Source organism: Hyaena hyaena, unplaced genomic scaffold, assembly GCF_003009895.1.
Source record: "Hyaena hyaena isolate Hyena2069 unplaced genomic scaffold, ASM300989v1 scaffold_66, whole genome shotgun sequence".
Taxonomy (NCBI): domain Eukaryota; kingdom Metazoa; phylum Chordata; class Mammalia; order Carnivora; family Hyaenidae; genus Hyaena; species Hyaena hyaena.
In genome coordinates, this window is record NW_024080696.1 from 3,086,987 (window position 1) to 3,101,738 (window position 14,752).

Genomic DNA, 14,752 nt, shown 5'->3' on the forward strand with positions numbered 1-14,752 from the left:
AGATACTGATTAGGCATACAAAATCATTACCTTACAAATCAAAGTTCCTTATTAAGTTTGATTGAACCAATGTACAAAATCGGATACTCCAGGCCTGCTGTAGACACGACTGTTCAGCATAAAGAAAAGAACAAGCAGCTTAAGATATAAGCACCACACGCGAGTTGCTACACCTGTTTTCCATTCTACTAAGCATTGTGTGAACTAGTGATTATGAATATAAATTAGTATCTTGAGGCACGTTTTAGGTCACTGCTGTTTAATCAGGCACCGCTATCGCTGACAATTTTTTGAAAATGTCCCTGTTACATATGTATGTTTACTTATAAATTACATACATGTACTGTTATAAACATACATATTAAAGTAAAACAATTGCTTCCTTAGTTTTAGATAAAAACCGTCAGTAAGAGTTACAATCTCTACCTTCTGCATCCCAGTGGATCATCTTAAACACCCTAGGTGTGTGCTGGCTTTGGAAATTGGTGCCTGGGGGGTATACATGCTTGCAGGGCCTGAGGCTACTCAGAAAGCAAACAGATAAAACTTGTCCACGATGCCAGGAAAGAGACACTGCTCCGGAAGTCTTGCCCTGGTTATGTTGTCAGGATCACAGGCTTTTGGACTGGAAGGAACCTCAGGGGTCATGTGAGTCAGCAATTCTTCTGAGTTCTAATTCTGTGAAATGTGTCTAGGTATTGTGTGAAAAGGGGGCTTCGGGATCAAAGAAACTGGGGAAACTGTGATTTAGACGATTTTAAACAGATGCCTTTATAGCAGAGCCTCTAGAACATGTATTATGCAAATAGACATTCTGAATCTTGAAGAGGAAAATAAATTATGCAGTTCCCCCTGCCCCAAAAAAAGCCAACCCACTTTCTCGGACTATCTTGTGGGAGTCCTAGTTTACAGAGCACATATTGGGAAACACGGACTCATTTTAGGGATGCTGAAAAGTAAGCTCTCAGGCATGGGTAATTCACACAGCTGGCTAGTGACCCCACAGGACTAGAATGTAGGTTTCCTGATTTACTCAGCCTGGAGGAAAAGCGTTGCATGGAATGGTCTATTCCCTGAGAATGGTGCTAGGGTTCAGCACTTGCCCCTCGGGGAGTCTACTTGGCAGCCTGAGCTGCGACATCTCTGTCACTTCCCAGAAGACCTGCAGTCATTCCCAGACACCTGCATGAGCTTGGGGACAGACTGAATCTGACCCTTAGGGGTAAGGGGAGTTTCTTGAGATCCATCCCATGAGATATTTAGGTGGAAGAAAAGATGAACATATACTTTTGCCAAGTATAAAATAATTATTGAAGGGAGGCAGGGAAAAAGGATAGAGAAAATTCATATCAGGAAACATGGTTCTAGGCCTTTCTAAAATTTTTTTAATGTTTATTTTTGAGAGAGAGAGAGCGAGAGAGAGAGAGAGAGCGCGTGCGCAACAGCTCTGTGCTGACAGCATAGAGCCTGATATGGGGCTTGAACTCACAAACCACATCATGACCTGAGCCGAAGTTGGATACTTAACCGACTGAGCCACCCAGATGCCCCTAGGCCTTTCTAAATCCACCAGAACTTGTTCATGCTCAGACAAGTATGTCTGTCGGCGAAAAATTTCAACCAAGCATCTGAATAAAAAAGTTACTTTTATCCTTGACACATAAGAGCTAAGATATACTAATAAATAGGAATAAAATGACCTGAACTTTATTTAAAAAAAAAAATTTTAATGTTTTGTTTGAGAGAGAGAGAGAGAGACAGAGCATGAGCTGGGGAGGGGCAGAGAGGTGGAGACAGAATCTGAAGCAGGTTCCAGGCTCCAAGTTGTCAGCATAAAGTCCAACGTGGGGCCGAACTCATAAGCAGTGAGATCATGACCTGAGCTGGAGTCAGATGCTTAACTGACTGAGCCACCCACATGCCCCAAAATGGCCTGAACCTTAGAGCCCTTCATCTCTGTAGGGTAGCTTCTTTTCTTTGAAGTCCTGTGTCTCCCATTCTGCAACCCCACACAAACATACCACATACCACACATAGGATTTCAGAGTGTCACACATACTGCACATGCATGGTCTCACACACACATCATCCCTTCACATGTAAGATATATGTTCACATTCACACATACAATCACATACTTACACACACACTGCTGTTAGCATCTCTTCTAAACTATATACCTTATCACTCTGGCCAAGGTGACCTCACAAAACAATTATTCTGCCCAGGAGCTACCATTTCAAAAATTGCTTCCAGTTTTCTGAGCCTTCGTGTCCCCGTTTATTGAATTGCTGCCACGTGAACCTGTTTTCTCTTAGCTATTTGACTTGTTTTCTTCTTCCTGCTTCTCAGCCTCCCAGCTTTATCCTAACTCCTCCCCACCTGCTACCTAAGTTGGCCTCCTGGCCACATGATTGCTTTCCTACAGGAGAGACTCTTCTGCCCAGAGATCTGAAAATGAACCTTGCTCTAGGCTCTGAGGGCCTGGGATCTCCCTGGATAACGCTCTCTGGTTCCTCCTGGTCCCAGAGCCAGGGGAGCCCCTTCCATATTTCCTCTCCCATTTGCTGCCCGCTTAGTACCGCCTGCCCTTGGCAATCCTTCTCTTGGTCTGCATCATGGCTCAAGTTGTGCTGGGCCCAGGAACAGCTTTCCTTTTCTGTTGCCCAGTGATGCTCACCCTCCCCAGAGTCTCGGGAAGGAAGTGGTGCCAGGAATTCAGGGAATTTAGGTTTAGACCCTGGTTCTGTGGCTCCCTGGCCATGGCTGTTTCCCAATCTTTCTGAACCTCGTTTCTTCAGCTGGAAAGGGGTGGTTGTGAGACCACCCCCCCGGGATGATGGAGTAACTGCAGCCCAGGGTCTGCACAGAGAGGGGGTGATTCATACAGGCATGGTCATTTTGACTGCTATTATTGCTACCAAGTAAACTTAGACACAGTGGCACCATCCCTGCTTCTTGAAAGTGTAGTGAGCACTCCATTCTCTCCCTACCCAAGGCCGGTTTGAGGTCCCATGGAAGTTCTGGTGGCCCTGCATGGGGCTGAGACTCAGGGTATGACCCCTGGAGTCTGGGGTCTTCGGGCCATGACATCCAGGCATTGAAAGGATGAACTGAAGGTATCTGGCCCATACAAATAGCCCAAGGCTAGAGATATCAGTGGCCTGAGTTATCAAATAACTGGTTCCTTTAAAAAAAAAAAAAGCCTCATTAATGACATAGGCATTTCAATCTCCTCTGTCCTGCCTGGGTGCTGGAATTCTGGGACTTCCATTCCCTAATCCTCCCCTCTAAATGGATATGGAAACTGCTGGCCAGCAGGGATTTGCTCCGTGTGAGGCAGAGGGGAGAGCCCCCGTTGGCTCACAATTTAATGTCTGTGATCTGCTAAGCCCTTTGGCTGAGCTCTTTCTCTACCTTTCCGGGGCGTCTTTGCTAGGGTGTCAAATGTAGCCTGTCACACAGTCACTGTGCAGGCACCAGGCTCAGTGCCTCTTGACTTCTGGAACCGGGCTTGGGGCAGGGACTGTGAGAGTAGAAGCTCCATGCAGTCACCCTGACAGTGACCACCAAGTTCAAGGGGACTGGACTTGGGTTCCATATTCCAGCGAACCAGGAGGTAGATTTCTCTCTGATTGGCTTGTCTAAAAGCAACTCTGATCCTGGCTTCTTCCTCCAACTGGTTACCTTCAGTGTTTTCCTGTTGCCTTTGGATAAAGACAAAATTCTTAACATGATCTTTAAGGCTCTGCCTGGCCTGGTCCCTGGGTGCCACCTGCAGCCTCCCTCTGTCCATTTTAGTGCCTCGTCTTTCCCTTTCCTTTTTATTGACTGCCCACTCCTCTTTCAGCCTGGGCCACCTCAAACCTGGTATGTCCCAAACCAAACTATGGTTGTGTTGTGTTTATATTTAAAGTTTATTTATTTTGACAGAGAGAGAGAGAGAGAGACAGAGACAGAGACACATAGAGAGAAACAGAGAGTGCGAGCAGGGAAGGGGCAGAAAGAGGGAGAGAGAGAATTCCAAGCAGGATCTGCCCTGTCAGCATGGAGCCCAATGTGGGGCTCGAACTCATGAACTGTGAGATCATGACTTGAGCTGAGGCCAAGAGTCAGATGCTTAACTGACTGAGCCACCCAGGCGCCCCATGGGTGTGTTGAGTTTAAATGACTATAGGATAGCCATCGGTCCATAATCAGTTAGACAGATGGATAAAAGGTCTAGAGCAGGGGGTACAGATTTAGGACTCATCAACACATTAACAACAATTGAAGCCACAGATATAGGCAAGCCTGCCAAAGAGGGTGTCGAGGGAGAAGAGAAGACGGCTGGGACAGGGCCCTGGGGACACTGGCACGTAACGGACGGGCTGAGGACAAGGGGGAGGATGCAGTGGAGATTGAGAAGGAACCAGTAAGAGGAGAATCTGAAAGACCAGGTTTCTAGCAGAGGCGTGGCCCTCCGTGTCACAGAGAAGCCAGCACCCACCCAGCAAGAGTGCCTGCAGGGCCTCGGGTCAGGCACAAATGGGCAGGATGTCCTTGGGAGTGAGGGGTGGCAGCAGCAGGTGGCACACAGTTCTCTGGGAGGATCATTTATTTTTAGAGGGGGAAAGACTTTTTTTAATAAACAATTTTTAAATATTTATTTTGAGAGAAAGCGTGAGCAGGGGAGGGGCAGAGAGAGAGGGAAACACAGAATCCGAAGCAGGCTCAGGTGCTGACAGCTCAGAGCCTGACATGAGGCTCAAACCCAAGAGCAAGATCATGACCTGAGCCGAAGTCAGATGCTCAACCGACAGCCACCCAGGCGCCCCAAGACATTAAAAAATAGTTTAAAGACAAATATAACTATGACACCTGTGCTGCTGCCACTTTTTAATAAATTTTGCATGAGGAGGATGTGCAGTCTAGACAGATATTCTGCTTAGTTTTGGTTCAAGGTGGGAGAGACTTGAATTGGGTTTGAAGGCTGATGAGAATGAGCCATGGACAAGGGAGATGCTGAGGAAGTTGGAACGAGGGTGTTTGGGGGCAGAGGTCAACAGCTCTGGAAGGAGGGTCAGGCACCTCTGTCAAGCCCTCAGGTACCCTAACAACCTGTAAGTGAAAATACTCCTACAGCTCCTGCTCCCAAGTTGCCCCCAACCTGTTTTCACCTTCTCCCTGAGAAGCTCCAGGTGGCTCTTAAGGGAATAGTTGGGAGTTCGGAGCTCCAGGTAGCTCCTGGGCTGTAAGGTGGGAAGGCCGGCTTATAGGAGAATCTGCTTCTTGGGTGGGGAGGGAAGCTGGGGCAGACTAACCTTTAGACCAGCACTGCAGAATAAAACTTTTTGAGACTGAGGAAATGTTATAGATCTGCACTATCCAATATAGTAGCCACCAGCCTCATGTGGCTATTAAGCACGTAAGTATGGCTAGCATAGCTAAAGAACTAAACACTAATTTAACTGTAATGTAATGTAATAAAAACACTAATGTTTATTTAACTTAAGCAGCCACATGTGGCCAGTGGCTAGTTTATTGATCAGCACAGCTTTAGAACTCCATCAAATTGCACTCTCTGGGTAGAGCTGATAGAGAATGAAAGTTAAGGAGGATTTCATAGAAAGATGTCTCAAAGAACAGGACCTCAAAAGAGGAAATACGTTACTTCCCTTTTACAGAGTTTAAACAGGAAATATGCCTGTTTTTCTAAAAAACATGAAGTGTGATAAGAACTCTGAGAATAAGATAGGGATGTATATATAGATGAACAACAAACATTCAGAACAAAATCCCTTCATTTACTTCTAAAATCCTTAAATATCCTACACATAATGCTGACTACATAGAAGGCTGTTTAGTTTCTTCTGTCGAGAATTAGATCTCACAAACTTAACAGAAGACCATGGGGGAAGGGAAAAAATAGTTTCAAATAGAGAGGGAGACAAACCATAAGGGACTCTTGAATATAGAGAAGGAACTGAGGGTGGGGGGCAGGGGAGAGGGGAAAATGGATGAGGGGCATTGAGGGGGGCACTTGTTGGGATGAGCATTGGGTGTTGTCTGTAAGCGATGAATCATGGGAATCTACTCCTGAAGCCAAGAGCACACTGTATACACTGTATGTTAGTTAACTTGATATTAAATTATATTAAAAAATAAAAATAAAAAGTAAAACATTCATAGAAAAAAAAGAATTAGATCTCACATCTTGTTAGATTCAAATCCATCCATCCTTCTTTCCTCCTTCCTCCCTTTCTTCCTTTCTCCATCCCCTACCTTCTCCTCTTTTTTTTAAATCTTAGAATTCTTCTTTTTAACTCTTTTAAAAAATGTTTGTTTATTTACTTTGAGAGAGAAGGAGAGCAGGGGAAGGGCAGAGAGAGAGAGAGAGGGAGAAAGAATCCCAAGGAGGCTCTGTGCCATCAGTGCAGAGCCCAAATGTGAGGCTTGAATTCATGAGCCATGAGATCATGACCTGGGCCCAAATCAAGAGTCAGACGCTTAACCAACTGAGCCATCCAGGCACCCCTATCACAAATCCAGTATTATAGTAACATAAGAGAAATGTTTTTTTAAAAAAAGTATATACAATCCTCCACCATTCAACCCAACTGCTGTCATCCAATCATTACCTTAGGAAGGCTCTGAAAGGCTCTGGTCCTCGGTACTGCCTGTGAGGGCCTGGAGAGGACAGGGTGAGTCGGGAGGGTGTGTGTGTGTGTGTGTGTGTGTGTGTGTGTGTGTGTGTGTGTGTGTGTGTAGCCTTTGGTGGATGGAGAAAAGATACCTAACAGGTAGCTCTTATAGGGAGTAATCTCCCCAAATGCCTTTGTGGGTCATTGGGAAAACGTCTCTTGCTTGTCTTTGCAGTCACCTGTATAAGAAGAACCTTGACGTGACCAAAATCCACAAGGGAAAACCTCAGCCGCTTCTTAGAGTAGAGGACCATGATTTCTCCATGAGGCCTGCCTTTGGAGGTAGGACTGAGTGCTCACGGGGCCTGGTCCCCAGGGGCTGCCTGCTGCTGCTCTGTCCTGTTCTCTCGGGCACAACCCTCCCTCGGGGCCCGGGTTCTCCCACTCACAGTCAGATAAGCCCAAATTGACTTCCAGAGTCTCTCATTTTCCCAAGGAGGGAAGTTGCGAGGAAGTGAGCGGAGAAGGCTGTTGGCTGAAGTGTTGCTAATGGCTAAACTGTTTACATCCAGAGTGGACCTGCCTTGCTGCTGCCAACTTTCTTTTCCTAAAATATGAGTCAGCCTGGAGAGCCTGGACATAAAATGGCTCCCCTGATGAGCCACCCTGTGCTTAGCTGGGAATTTGGGGTTTGGAGGGCCACCTGCCTTTCAATGCAGCAACAACACTTTAACCTATTACGAGTCCCCTCATAAACTTGACCCCAAAGGAGCTTTGCTGCTTTGGAGTCAGGGACAGGTGGCCAGGCTGGTGGACGTCCCTTCCAGGAATTGGAGAAATGCCACAGGAAGTCCAGGAAAGGAACCATCTCCCACCAGGCAGGAAATGGAGTAAGAATAGCAGAATGCACAAAGTGTGGGGCCAACCCCCCCGCCGCTTCCCCCTTGTGTGCTTGGGAAACTGAGGCCTGGAGCATTTCAGCCAATGGGCACTGGCCAAGGCAGACCTGGGCAGCCTGGCTTCCCTTTCCCTTTATCTCCATCTCTAGATCTTTTCTTAGGCTCTTCGGGCTGTAGGGGTGACCTGCAGGCAAGTCACAGACCCTCTCTGAGCCTCCCTTTGCTGGTTTTCAAAATGGGAATTGTAATCCCTACAGCTGGGGTTGTTGTCAGGATTAAAGGAGATAATGTATGTAAAGCCCTTGGCACATAAGGATTCAAGTCCCTTTAGAAAAACCCAGCTGTCAGGCCTTCCTCTTGTGTGACTGTTAAGGGATTAGACATTAATTTATCCCAAAGGCCTTTGCATTTTAAAAGGCCGCAAAGCCTCTCACTCCATTCCCTGAACTCTGACACCTGCTGAGCAGGAGAAGAAAAGTAGGAGGCAGAGCAAGGCCCCCTGCGTCTTCTTCCTGCCCAGGAAGGTTGCTCAGCACCGGCTCAGCTCAGGAGACTGCCAGCTCCCCGGGGCTCCCCGTGATAAGGCCCACAAGGAATTTCATGAAAATAAAGTTTTCCTAAATAAGCAGCTCTAAAATAGCTGTATCTGCTCCAGGAGGTCCAAGTGAGACGTCCCTGTCCACAGGAAGGTCCGCCTTGCCTTTCTGGAAAAGTGTCAGTTAAGATACAGAGGGTCAGTTAAGTGCCTAGAACAAGAATATACAAGAGCATTAATGACAGCTAGCACTTTGATCGTGGTTTCTGTGCTCCAGGTACCATTCTAATCAACATAAGTGCACACAGGTTCTTATTTCAGTCCTCACGACTGCTCTGCTATGTAGACACTATTATTTTCCCCGGATGGGGAAACTGAGGCCCAGAGAGGTGAACTCACTGGCTCAGCTCACACACCTGCTGAGGTTAGGTCCCCCACTCCTGACGGAATGTCTTTCTTGTCCTTTCTACCTACATGTCCCTCAATGCAGGGCTGACACACCCATCAGACAAAGTAGGCATAGCGTCAAAGGATCGCAGTGACACTCCTAGGGACTCCTGAAAATATTTTAATGTATTTAAACATTTTCCTATTTTTAGTGTTTTATTTATTTTTGAGAGACAGAGTATGAACGGGGAAGGGGCAGAGAGAGGTGGGGGGAGACACAGAATCTGAAGCAGACTCCAGGCATGGGGCTTGAACCCACAAACCACGAGATCATGACCTGAGCTGAAGTTGGATCCTTAACCAACTGAGCCGCCCAGGCGCCCCTAATGACTTTTCTCATCTATAATCTCTGGGAGTATTTCGAGACGGGTTAGAACCAAGAAGCCTTCCCTGCAGGCACTCCTGAGGGGCTCCATTCCATCCAGCACCCGATCCTTGGGCAGGGGACACTGCCCACATGGCAGGCAGGCCTCTGAGGAAGGAGGCTGGCAGACACAGGGGACTCTGCAAGCAACAGACTCTGTGCAAGTAACTCCTTTCTTGTTGGCAGCCCTGGGCCAGGCCCCCAGTAAATAGCAGAGCCTGGGCCCAACCTACCCTCATGCCTGACCATCCTACACCCCCTTAGTACTCACACACAGTAAGCAGGCCATTTGAACAAAGGTGTCTGTTGATAGTTATGGCGTATGTCTTATTCCTGTCCTCTCTTCCTCTTTTATTTCTATAAGAGGGGCTTCCTTATGGATTGATGTTTAAAAGTAGTTGGTAAAGAAGAATTTGTCTAAGGCTAGATGCCCTGTGGGTGACCTTTTTGGTCTGGAAAGAGACAGATTAAAAAATCTAGCAGCTTCCTAATAATCCCAGGGATCAGTTGAAACAAAAATACCTTGCCTAAGCTCCCAGCTGCCTGATTCAGTAGTGCGTCCTGGTTAGAGGAAATGCCAGAGACCTGGGGTGTCTCCTCCGTTTGTCAGGGGATACATTGCAGTGCTGGTTTTTTAAATATTTAGTTCTTAAGAAATGATGGTAAAATATATGTAACATCAAATTGACCACGTTAACCATTTGTAAGTGTATGGGTCAGTGGCATAGTTATACGACCATCAGCCCTATCCATCCCCAGAATGTTTTCATCTTCCCAAACTGAAACTCTGCCCCCATTAAAAAGTTAACTCCAGCTCTTTCCTTCTTCCCCAGCCCCTGGCGACCACCATTTTACTTTTTTAAAAAAAAGTTTTAATAGTTTTTATTTATTTTTGAGACAGAGAGAGACAGAGCATGAGCAGGGGAGGTGCAGAGAGAGAGGGAGACACAGAATCTGAAACAGGCTCCAGTTTCTGAGCTGCCAGCACAGAACCCGATCCGGGGCTCGAACCCATGAACCACGAGATCATGACCTGAGCCAAAGTCAGACAGAGACACCCAGGCGCCCCATCACCATTCTACTTTCTGTCTCTAGGAATCTGACCACTCTAGGTACCTCCCATAGGTGGAATCATACAATTTTTGACTGGCCTTTGTGGCTGGCTTATTTTATTTTTTTAATTTACTTATTTATTTTGTTATAGCAAAATTTATTTATTTCAAATGGAAAAAAATTGCTATTGTTCACCGTATCTTAAGATAAATTGCCTTTGAATGGGAGCTTCCTTTCCAGTACTTTGAGGTCTACAAGATGTACCTAGAAAATATAGTACTGTGGAAATTGAGGACTGCTTAAATCGGATGGAAGGAAGGGAGAGGGCCTGTGGTTTTTCTTTTTGATGAATTGCGGCACCGGTCTCCTTTGGGTGGCTGAGGGACACCCGTGTTTTGTTTAGACATCATTAGGTCCAGGAGCTCTTGCAGGACGACTTTGATGCTACGCGAATTCTGCCTTTTTGCTAGCACTGAAGAGAATGACTGTAGTGAGTTCTCAGTTTGTTCAGCTTTCCAAAGAATGTGGTTGAGGGAGTCATCATCAATCTGGCTTATTTCATTTAACATAATGTCCTCAAGCTTCACCCATGTTGTAACATATATCAGCGTTTCCTTCCTTTTTAAAGCCAAATAATATTCCACTGAATGCATAGATCACATTTTGTTTATCCATTCATCTGTTAGTGGACATTGGGTTGTTTCCACCCTTAGGCAATTATGAATAATGCTCCCATGAACACAGGTGTACGGATATCTGAGATCCTGCTTTTAATTCTTTGGGGTATATTCAGAAGTGGAATTGCTGGATCATAGACTAGTTTGGTTTAATTTTTTGAGGAACCTCCACACTTGCTTCTACAGCAGCTGTACTTTTTATATTCCCACCAGCTCAATGACGATATTGAATGCAAATTGCATACAGGGGAAGTATAGGAGGGATGGAGTGTCATCCTCCTCCTGTGGGTAGGGAAAGAAAGGCTGCTCAGAGGCTGAGGTGTGCTCTCCCCGCCCTGCCACATGCCAGCCTAGAACTTTGAGGAGTCTAAGAGTTCTGAAGTTAGACTTGGCCTTCAGGGTTGATGTGAAGGAGCATTTGTCAAAGAGGCAGGATAAGCTATATGTAATTTTGCAGTATCTTGGGGTGATTTATAACTTTCAGATACACAGGTGGCATACCTGTGTTGGTCTCTGGTTGTGCCCTTGCCTAGAGGGTGACCTGCCAATGTTGCTGTCCATAGACGTCTCCTCTCGGCACCTGGCGGGGAGGAGAGTGAGCCTGGAGGGGCAAACCCAGAGGTCAGCAATTGGGTGGGTTGAGATTGAGTGACTCAGAGATGCGAGGACTGAACCCAACTTTTGACTAGGGGCAGGTTGAGGCACCAGCTGGGCCAATAGCACCTTCCCCACATCAGCTTCTAGAATAGGAGAACACTCTTTCTATGTTAAATGCACACAGCAAAGGGCTGAATTCAGGAGAGAAGGTATGCAGCATTGGTTCATATGTTTCCTTGAGGTAATTGCAAATCCAGTGCTTCAGCCTTCCCTTCACGAGCCTGCCAATTTTCTGTTAGCTCTTTCTCGGGCGACTCAGGCTGGAAGGTGTTGAGCCCTTACTAGGTTTGCCCTCCTTCCCTTCCAAATCAGCCAGCTTGAATCAATTCACCCATCAAACTGTCACTCAGATATGCCCCCTCTCTCATCCCCTTACACCACCCATTCTCAACATACTCCTGGGAGGTAAAAAAAAAAAAAAAAAAAAAAAGTCTCAGATATTTGAGTGGTTTGTGGCCCTCCCAAGCTCAGTCCTCATTGACGAAGTCTTTTTCCTTAGTCTTTTCCACTAGAATTTTCTCTTTAGGGGGCAATAAAGAGGAAAAGATTGGAAGCACTGCTTACAGCAATACCATGGTTCCCAACCCCCTTATGGCCAGGTTCACCTCCTGGAACATCACTTCCATGTGCTGTTCCCTCAGAAACTGAAGGCTCCCCATATTCTTCAGGAGAAAATGTAGCCCCTGCTTCTCCCTGTTGGATTCCAAGACCTCCACAGTCCTCTCCCTGCTACCCCTGACCAGGACTCTTCTCTGCTAGAATGCTCCCTGTCCCTGCGCATCCATGCTTATTTCTGCCAATGAGCATCTGTTCCCATCGCCCCTGCTTTATGCTGCCCTGCATCATCCATCTATCCAGAACCCACTTTAATTACTTTCCTCTAACATGAGGCATCTCTTGGCTATTTTGAACTATATCACCTTTTGATTTGAAATAATTGCACAGATTCATTCTTTCTCTCACAAGACTGCCCCTCCACTTCAGACACCAAATGCAAGTCGTGGATCCCCAAGTCACCTGCACTTGGCTGGCTACAAAATCAGAGGTTCCCACAACTCCTCAGTTTTTTGCTCAGTCGTTTGCTCTAATGGCTCGTAGAGCTCAGGGAAATACTTTATTTACTATTGCTGGTTCATTATAAAGTAGATTATGCAAGACACAGACCATCACCAGATGAAGAGGTAGGCAGGGGGAGAACTAAAGAGTCCTGAGCACAGGGGCTTCTGTCGCATGGGGTTGGGATATGCCATCCTCCCCGCACAGGGATTTGTTTGCTAACCTGGAAACTCACTAAACCCTATGGAGATCCCATTCCATAGGTGTCATTGATGAAGTCATTGGCTATTGGTGATTACCTCAATCTCCAGGTGATTACCTCAACCTCTCCCCAGAGGTTGGGGGGTGGGGCTGAAAGTTCCAACACTCTAATCACAAGCTTGGTTTCCCTGATAAGCAGCCCCCATCTTGAGGCTATCTAGGGGGCCACCAGGAATCTCCTCACTAGCATAAACTCAGAAATGTTTGGTGGAGGTTTGTGATGAACAAAAAGATGCTCTTCTCACCCCTATCACTCAGGAAATTACAGGGGTCTCAAGAGCTGGAAACCACAGAAAAAGACCATATGCATATATTTCTTATCATATCACAATATCATGATTGCTGTGTCACTTTGCAAGGTTACTGCTACTTACTTCTCCAGCTGCACTGTCTCTAATGTGATGCCTTCCTAAGGAACTTACTGGGGTAATTCTGGTGCTTTTCACCTAGGATGATAATTTAGAACCACCCCCACATAAGACACCCTCTGTGTTCATGAGTGCTTGCATGGCTCTCCAAGTGCTTTACTCTGTGGCCTCCCCCCTAGCAAGGATTCACTCTGGACTTCCAAGCTGTAGGAGTCGGCTACCAAGCCTCAACTTCTACTCATCTGGCCATGGTAAGGCACATGGAGCCGGCTTAAAGTAAGGTCATGGCTCTATTTGAATCTGAGGCCTCCTTTTGGGTGCTTCTTGGACCTCCCTGGCTCTGCCTCCCTCCTTTGCCATGCTGGGTGGTCTAGTGCTTCATGATTACATCTGAGGTTGGGGAGTTGAAGTGAGGGAGACAACTGGCTCTCCGGTGTGGGGTTCCTGCAGCCCTTTTTTTCCTGGGAGCTATTGCTCTTGGAGGAGGCTCCTCTGATCCTTCCTTAGTGCTTGTGACCCTTCCCTTCTGGAGCACAAACCCTAACTTGCCACCCATGCTGTGCTCCTACTCACTCTTTCCCCTGGAATTAATCTTCCCTTCCTGGTCTCTCCCTCAAACAGCCCTTTTTCTAGAATCCTACTTGGGGCAATCTCATTCCTTCCCTCACCTAATCCCACCTGAGCCCAAGTGACCAACAAGGTCAGCATGCTACAAAGGGACAGGATGCCGGGCCTCAGGAACAAGCCTGTTTTGGGGATGTGAAATTTAAGAAACTGTTAGATATCCAGTGGCAATCTCTTTCAGTCTTTAATAACAATCAGGCTATTGGCGTTTGGATCAGAGATGGGACTCAGGAGGGTGATGAGAAGCAGTGTCGACTTTCAGGGAAGAGTTGGTTGTGGGAGGGGCTTTGTTGCAGAGACCGCAGAGGGAGGGGTTTCAACAAGGAGGTAGGGGGATGGTGACCAGGAAGAATCCTTGACTCAGCAAGGAACAGGATGGGAGGACAGGTAGGAGGTGGAGACAGCTAGTGGGGACAGGTAGGGAAGAGTTTGACAGCAAGGGGCAAGTGGCCACCAGGGCATGAGAAACTGTAAAATCTCGCTTCTGGAAGTCTCCCTAAAGGTCAGTGGTGCAGTGGTTCTCAAACGTGAGCATGGATCAGCAGCACTGCAGCACTTACGGAAACCCAGCCTCCCAACCCCACCTCAGAGCCTCTGGCTCCCGACTGCCTGCAGTGAGACCTGAGAATTGTATTGCTAACAAATGCCTGGTGATGCTGCTCGGGAAGGAAGAGCCCCTGATCTAGTCCAGCCTGGATCCTAAAGTCCCAACACCAAAACTCTTGCTTTAACAAAATACCACAGATGGCTTAAAGAACAGAAATTTGTTTCTCACAGTTCTAGAGACTGGGAGCCCTGAGATCAGGGTGCCTCCCGCATGGTTCCCGGTGAGAGCCCTGGTCCTGGCTTGCAGGTGGTGGCCTTCTCACTGCGTCCTCAGGACGTTAAAGGAGAAGTAAGCTCTCTGGTCTCTTCTTACAAGAGCACTGGTCCTATCTGTAGAGATTCTACCATCATGTACTCACCCACCAAAGGCCCCAATCTCCTAACACCGTCACACGGGGAAACTAGGCTTCAGCATATAAATTTGGGGCGTGAGGGGACACAAACATTCGGTCCACAGCAGGCACTTCCTTCCATGGGGACTCCGCCCACCCAGCACCTGCATAGGCCCTTCGAACCTTTCTAGTGATGAATGTCTGAGAAGTTTCCCAGAACAGTTAAGCATAGAGTCAGCGGAAAAGGGTA

The 14,752-nt window shown here is 47.0% G+C and overlaps 1 protein-coding gene and 1 non-coding gene across 2 annotated transcripts in view; one reads left to right on the forward strand and one right to left on the reverse strand.

Moving 5' to 3' along the window:
• GABRR2 (gamma-aminobutyric acid type A receptor subunit rho2) overlaps positions 1-14,752 on the forward strand; it is a 43,404-nt gene that overhangs the window by 963 nt on the left and 27,689 nt on the right. The window contains exon 2 of the mRNA XM_039232176.1: positions 6,859-6,965. Within this exon, the coding sequence (XP_039088107.1) occupies positions 6,859-6,965 (107 nt within the window). The remainder of the gene's footprint in view (positions 1-6,858; positions 6,966-14,752) is intronic.
• Positions 10,390-10,471, reverse strand: LOC120231892. The gene has a single exon (XR_005528444.1). It is a non-coding gene; the product is annotated as a small nucleolar RNA SNORD116 (small nucleolar RNA).